This window comes from Quercus suber, unplaced genomic scaffold, assembly GCF_002906115.3.
Source record: "Quercus suber isolate HL8 unplaced genomic scaffold, Cork oak 2.0 scaffold_49, whole genome shotgun sequence".
Taxonomy (NCBI): Eukaryota; Viridiplantae; Streptophyta; class Magnoliopsida; order Fagales; family Fagaceae; genus Quercus; species Quercus suber.
Window position 1 is genome coordinate 513,603 of NW_027069514.1, and position 7,409 is coordinate 521,011.

The 7,409-nt window shown below is 38.4% G+C and overlaps 2 protein-coding genes and 1 pseudogene across 2 annotated transcripts; 2 read left to right on the forward strand and 1 right to left on the reverse strand.

Moving 5' to 3' along the window:
• Nucleotides 1–687, forward strand: LOC136066854 (dirigent protein 18-like; the record flags this gene model as incomplete). The annotated part of the gene is given in 2 exon segments (XM_065771814.1): nucleotides 1–79; nucleotides 82–687. Coding segments are annotated over 2 exon segments (570 nt in total), but the record flags the coding sequence as incomplete, so codon positions are not given.
• A 2,048-nt stretch (nucleotides 688–2,735) lies between these two features.
• LOC112036323 (mitochondrial arginine transporter BAC2-like) lies at nucleotides 2,736–3,927 on the reverse strand (annotated as a pseudogene).
• Nucleotides 3,928–4,986: 1,059 nt separating this feature from the next.
• LOC112039442 (hydroxyethylthiazole kinase) lies at nucleotides 4,987–6,391 on the forward strand. Its single transcript, XM_065771815.1, is given in 3 exon segments — nucleotides 4,987–5,523; nucleotides 5,676–5,811; nucleotides 5,814–6,391. Coding segments are annotated over 3 exon segments (1,161 nt in total). The 5' UTR covers nucleotides 4,987–5,076.
• Nucleotides 6,392–7,409: the final 1,018 nt, after the last annotated feature.

Consider the following 7,409-nt stretch of genomic DNA (forward strand, 5'->3'; position numbering starts at 1 on the left):
TGGCTTGTTAGTAACATCTACAATGGTCAAGTGCCCTTTGCAAAGCAGATAGGGTTTATCCCTCCACAAGGAGGGGTTGCCATCCCAATGCCAACGGTGCCATTCCAACCGTCAATGGTGTCAATGGTCTCCCACTAGGAACCGGCTTAGGTGGTACTGCTTTTGCAGGAAATAATCAGAACCCACCTCAGACCCAACTGGGACCTGATGGGTTGGGACTAGGCTTTGGAACAATCACCGTTATTGATGACATATTGACCTCCAGTCCTGATTTGGGATCTCAAACACTGGGGAAAGCTCAAGGAGTTTATGTGGCAAGCTCTGCAGATGGGACCACACAGATGATGACATTTACTGCTATGATTGAAGGAGGGGAATATAATGACAACCTCAATTTCTATGGAGTGTACAAGATTGGGAATACCGTGTCATATTTGTCAGTGACAGGAGGGACTGGCAAGTTTAAGAATGCTTATGGGATTGCGGAAGTACGACCACTCTTATCTTCTGGTCAACATGTCATAGATGGTGCAGAGACACTGCTGAGGATCATCGTCCATCTAGAATATTGAGATTGTTTGATAAAACATCTGGTTTGTTTGTGTGGAAATGAATGTGGTAATGTTGTATTGTATTGTTTAATGTAATGACTATAAGTCAAGATGGTTGAAAATTTTATATATCTTTTATTTGTAATCTTGTCATAACTTCTAAAGTTTTATGCTTACGGTGATTGCATATTAAAGACAATGTCTTGTTACTCAATTTCCTTATATAGAAAAGGAATATGATTAAAGTAGAATCTTGATTATCCTAAATCAGATTTCATACTTCACAGTCAATATATCATATAAGATAAAATATTTGCAATGAAAAGTTGAAGTGTAAGCAATTTCGTTCCACATAAAGCCTTTAAAATCTGCATTTCACTCAAACAATAATCTGTTTTTTACTTGAATGTTTAGTGGCAAGTACATTCAGAAGCTACGGTCAGAATCGCAGCCACTATCATAAATCAACTACACATGCTTTGGGCTTTAAACTATGCATATAAATCCTTAGGGGAGACAGGTTTACATAACTTGATAGTTATTGATGAGTTTCCACTCTCGCGGGTAAAGAATTTTCTCCCATGGGTAAAAGCCCGCCTAGACACATTTGCAGACTCCCTAGTAGATCTTATGCTTTACTCCAATACCGGTGTCTTTATGACATCTTCCTCTTCTAGTCAGTTTAAAAAGGAACAACTAAATTCAATCCTACAAAGCTAAGCATGGCTAGAAGGCTAGAAGAATAGCAAAGAATTGACAAGAAATCTCATTCAATCCCTGAAAGTGATACATCTCATCAACAATGATAGAAGTTAACCAAATGTACAACTCAGCCCTCCCTGCCTTGAGAATTTTTTATTTTTTGGATGGGTAAGTTTTGGTCCCAAGGGTTGAATGCCTTGAGGGAAACTCTCTGGCAGTGAGAAAATCTAGGATGCTGCTCATAGGATAAAAGATTTATTAAAAAAAAAAAAACTGAAGTTGGCTGGCTTCCAGAGATTTCTGAGGCTGTTGCATGCCAAATGAATAGCTGGAAACTTTCAAAAGCGGCATGGTTTAAAGGGGAACATAAGAGGGAATCTATGGGTTGTGCTCATAAGATAAAGTCTATCTAGATTTACTTGGCATGGGCAAACCACAGGTTTAGGAAATAAAGGTGGAAACTGGGACATCTGGGAAACTCTGGATGATCCAAATGATTAAAATATACTTTCTACAGATTTCATTTTTCATGAAAATAATCAGATTTTACTCTAATCTCGACACCCTATTGGGCCAGAAGTGGGAATAACCATTCTGAAGAAACCTTTAAAATGGTATATTCTTGTAAAGAACAAGCTGATGCATGAGACGGGTTAACTAAAAATTTAAATAAAAATTTGTAAGTAGACAAGTAACAGAATAAGTGAATAAAAAAATGTGAATTTTTGAACTACACTTATAACTATTTCTCTAAAAACAGGGGTATGCACAAGTTATAGATTCATATCTACTTGGTTTTGATCAGAATAAAACATGCTACAAGCAAAAAAAGAAAAAGAAAAAGAAAAAGAAAAAAAGATGAAAACTATAGAATTGGAGAGAGGCAAGTCATACAAGCTTTACAACTCAAATGCATACCAATTATAGACTTCCAAAATATTGGTTGAAATGATTAAAAATTTATGGTTTTTTGTATTTATTTCTTTTCCACTCTTGCATGTGAAACAAAAAGTGGGAAATAATAGTTAAGAGAGAAACAAAACCTGTATATTACATCCCACCAAAAAAAAAAAAAAAAAATGCCTACAGTTTTCTTGAAACAAAATGCAGTTCAGCAACTCTACTTCCAAACAAAACTGTGTAGCAGTCAACACGCCGACCAATTGATCTGCCATTTCATGCTCAAACTATGGGTAATATGGTAACTATACACAACTCTAAGAAGTCTAGTGATAGTCAACATACCATACATATAGCTCCCATGAATTATGAAAAGCTGGTTATGCTGACGCGAGAATGTACAACAGCATCATCAAGCCCATAGAGAGAATCTATCAAGTGCATTCGCAAGGAAGCTGGACCCTTGGCCAAGTTCATTCCCATCTCACCGGCAACCCCAAATATGGATAATGCAGAAACTGTTGCTNTTCATTAAGGACCGATATAAGTTAGCTTCTTTGCTGGAAAAAAGAGAAGTATTTCCTAAATTGCATTCTCAATTGGAATGCTAACATTGTTAAACAGGGACCTCAGAGCTATCTCATAAGAACAGAATATAGCCCCACTCACCAAAAATGCCCTTGCAACAGCATTTCCTAATCCTCGCCAAAGCACACGGTATCCTTCCTCTCGTACGCTCCTGCGGAAGCAATCAATAATACCAGTGTATTTGGGTAGAGATGAGAGTGATTGAGCCTTAGTCTGGTTTTATAACATCTAAGGATAGGAGACTAACCCAACTGGCAACTCCTGCTACCAAAGTTGTGTTGAGGCTTTCTTCGTTCTCGCTCTTTCTGTCTATCCCTCGACCCTAGAAGTTATGGATAAACCTCGGTACATCCCTTTTAGACCTTCAGCTTTGAATATGCTTTTGGCAACACTTACAGGCCACGTGTGAGGATTTGCTTGATATAGTTTGATATAGCTATTACTCTGTAGTTGAAGGCGGATTTTTACTAGTTCTATTGGACTGAGAATTAGGCTCTGAAGAGCACCGGTACCAAATCCTGCTAGTGCAACACTTTTGAAGGAAGCTGGAGCTGCAGATGAAATGGATGAGTCAAATGCTCGAGAGCAGCATAGATTTGGAAGCCACAGCATTCTGCAATTTGAAAATAAGGCATTAGCATGGCTTGAGGCACTGGAACCAAAGAATTGTTTATTAGTTTTGCAAAACAAAGACCATCACAAAGAGTAATCACGTCTGCTATTATAAATTAAACTGGCCTAAAACCCACATTCCTGCATGCAAGAGTACATTTGAAAAGCAAGCAGGAAATGGAGAGAAATGCTTGGTGAAAAAATTCAAGTCCTGGGAGATCATACCCGATTCATACCTACCTTGTGATCAATATATATGAAGGACACTAAAAGACATAAAAATTGAAATATGATAAAATCAAACTAGAAATGAACAAAGTGAAAAATACATGAAAAGTGACAGAGGCCAATGGTGCACCCATGCCTCTGTAGAGAGCAGCAGGCCCTTCTTTGCCCACGACATTGCAAAGGAAGCTGAAGCAGAACCGGAGATGGACTGTTGTTGTCGGATTCGGAGCGTATCAAGTGGATAACCAGAGATTATACCTGCCATGCCTCCAAAGCCTCCAGCAAGAAGTGGATAACCAGTAGATCTACCCCAACTGCTTGCAACAAACTCTAGCCAGAAATCCATCGTACTCTTTTTCTATGGATGAACAAGTACTTTTATTCTTTCAAAGAAACACGCTTGCAAGTAAGGACATGCACCTTCTAAACTGCAAACACATTATACGAGAAACTCAGTTTGATGAAAATTAACCACCCAATTCTTGTTTTGCCTAAGAAATAGAGAATGTTAGAGATATATGAGGCATATTAGCCCAATGTAATAAACTCAAGCCTGCTCTTACTTGTACTAATAGTTTAGGTTTAGTCGTCTATATATACTTATGTTAGACTTTATTGTAACACATATTATTATACTATACTCTTATACAATAAAGATGTAGTCTTTTAAAGGATTTCTGTGGATGTAAGCCGACAAGGCTGAACTATATAACTCACGTGTTCTCAATGTCCTATTCTATGCTTCTCCTTCCGCGTTTACTCTAGCATTGCTAATAATATATTTAATATGGTATCAAAGCAAACTTCTCTAGCATCAAACAAACATCTGTAGCAAGCAAAAGAAGATTCTCACGTGCACACCACCATCAGAATTCACACATGCTTGTCAGCTGGATTTAGACTCCACGGCATCTCGCAACCACTGTAGCTCAGTGCTATGTCCAAGATCCACAAACTCAAGCAAACCCGTGACATCAATCTCAGATCTATGCAAATCCAAGCTTCACCTATGAAACCAACATCATAAGTGCTCCATGACCTCCCCGACAAAAACCAGAACTTATCTTTGTCATTCTTGTCATGTGTAATACAAGCGAGGAACACTTAACCCAATCGACTAAGTGAATGCACATGCACAAACATATGTCATCTTCTATTAGAGTTGAAGCCAAATCCTATACAAAAATAAATTAAGAATTTTATTAATTGACTTTTCCAAAGAGGACTATGCTCTTACTCTTCAAGCTAGAATGACATGATTAATCAACCAAATCTATGGGCTCTTCTTCCTCTCACAACAATTTTTTACTTTTTTTTTTTTAACTTATTTATTTATTTAATGGTTGAAATTGCTCAAAATTTTATTCTTATCTGAGTTAGTAACATAAATTGCGTGTTTATTAGGACAGATGTCACCTATTTATTAGATTGAAATTCCAAAGCTAAGATGTTGGAATTGGTGTATCAGTAATCAAGTGTATTTCTCCTATAAAGAATGGAAGAAGAGAAGGTGAGAGGAAAAGCAGAGCTAACCGGGTGGCCCGCGAAAGCGTGGAGCCTTCTCTCGGCAACCCGAAGCGAATCGCCGCTTATCCAATGCATCACCAACTTTGTGTCCATGGATCTGATGGCCAACACGCTCCTCTCCGCCGGTGCATCGCCCGCCATGATCCACACCGCAGACGAGATTCCTGACTTCACACCTCACGCCCGCGCTCTCTGCATCAACGTCGGCACTCTCTCTGCCGACTGGCTACCGGCCATGAAGCTCGCTGCCCAGTTCGCGTCTCAGTCCGGTAAGCCTTGGGTTCTCGACCCCGTTGCTGCTGGGGCTTCCGGTTTCCGGTTAAAGGCTTGTTTGGAACTCGTCGAACTTAAGCCCACTGTTATCCGAGGAAATGCGTCCGAGGTTATTGCTCTTTCCAACGCTCTCTAGGACCCAGTAAGGTAATTTTTTTTTTTTTTTTAATTATGGAATTTAGCTATCTTAACAATTGTGAAAATTTTATGTGTTGAGGCTTATAGATTTAGGTATCTCAATTGCCAAGTGTTTGACTGGTTTTTGTATTGCATTTATTTTCCAATCTAATAAAGACTTGGTTTTTTGTTTTCAAGGGTGTAGACAGCTCCCACGAGTCTACTGATGCTGTGGAAGCAGCAAAGTCATTGGCTGAAGCAAGTGGTGCCATAGTTGCAGTATCTGGAGCTGTTGATATTGTTACAGATGGGAGAGAGTTGTTGGTGCTCACAATGGGGTGCCCATGATGCAAAGAATCACAGCAACAGGATGCTCAGTCACTGCTCTTATTGCTGCCTTTGTTGCTGTTGATCCTTTGCACCCTTTGGAAGCAACAGTTTCTGCATTATCCATATTTGTTTCCATCAGATGTTGGAGCACTTTACCAAATTGGGACCAAGATGATTGGATGGAAGTCCAACCTTCAAAACATCTCGTTCTCATTAATGGTTTTACTCATCAAGGGCAATGGTATGAAGGAAATTCTTTCCTTTCATTCGAAAATCCTATTGCTCTTGCAACATGCTGGAGAAATTATTTCAATAATCAAATTCTTGATGTTACCCATGAATTATGGAGAAACTACCATTTCATAGGAAATACAAAAAGAATTCATGTTTTTGGTATTAAACCTTATGTTTCTGCTGTCCGAGAGCTGGTCATATTGATCCAAGAATGTTCATTACAAAAAATCCTGTTGCTGAGCCACTTCTATACTGTGGATTTTGTAACCGGTATGCTACCTACCATGAGCATGAATATGTTGAAGATTCTTCACAAGATAACTGATTGATTCACACTGTTTGTCTGGCCTGCACAATGGCTAAAAATGTTTCAATATTCACGTGCTCATACTGTGCTTTATCATGTTCCTGTTCAAGGCCATGCGACTGACAAGAATTGATGATTCATGTTCCTACTACTTTGGTTAGTCAAAAAGATATTAAGCAAATATTCCCTCCTACTTCTTCATGATGATATTCTTCTTGCTTTTTGTCACTTCCAAGTCAGAAGCACCTCCATCAAATGCCAAAATTGCTGAAGACTTCAAGTCAAAAAGTAAGAAAAATTACTGTTCACAGATTACTATTCATGGATTACTGTTCACGGATTACTGTTCACGGTGGATTACTGTTCACTTTTTACTGTTTACTTTTTACTGTTCATGACACTGTTCACTCCGAATTTTGCTTATTTAAGGGGGGCTGTCCCTTAAGTTTAAGGAAGGAGTTTTTTAGATAGAATTCTTCCTAGAGAGAGCCTTCTTCCTAGAAGCCTTCTTTGTGAGAGTTCTTCTACCTTATTCTCCTACTACTACCTTGTTCACCTACTACCTTATTTCTACAAACCTTGTAACTAGGACTAGTTCAAGCTTTGTAACTGTTGATCTTGTATTCACTACTACTACTGTAAGTGTTTAACTCTACTTTCAATAAAGAAGTATTTTCAGTTATCTCTATGTTCATTATGTTCATTATACTACTTGTTGCTACCGCCACCATGGACGGATTACCGCCATACTGGACGGTTCTAAATTGCTTTTGAATTATTTACTTTGAATTATTTTGTTATACTGCTTGGCTGGTTCTACCGCCTTATTTTGCTAACACTACTTTCAAGTTATATATTACTGTGCTTCCATTTCTGTCTCTGTCTCTTCCCTTCAGCTGTGCGTCCCCTTCCCCCTTCCCCCTTTATATATATATATATATAATAGATTTTTTTTTTGTTTGTTTGTTTGTTTGTTTCAAAAAGTTGAGAAGAGAGATTTGAACCTTAGTGAGTTTAGTTCCCTTATAAAGGAGACTAAG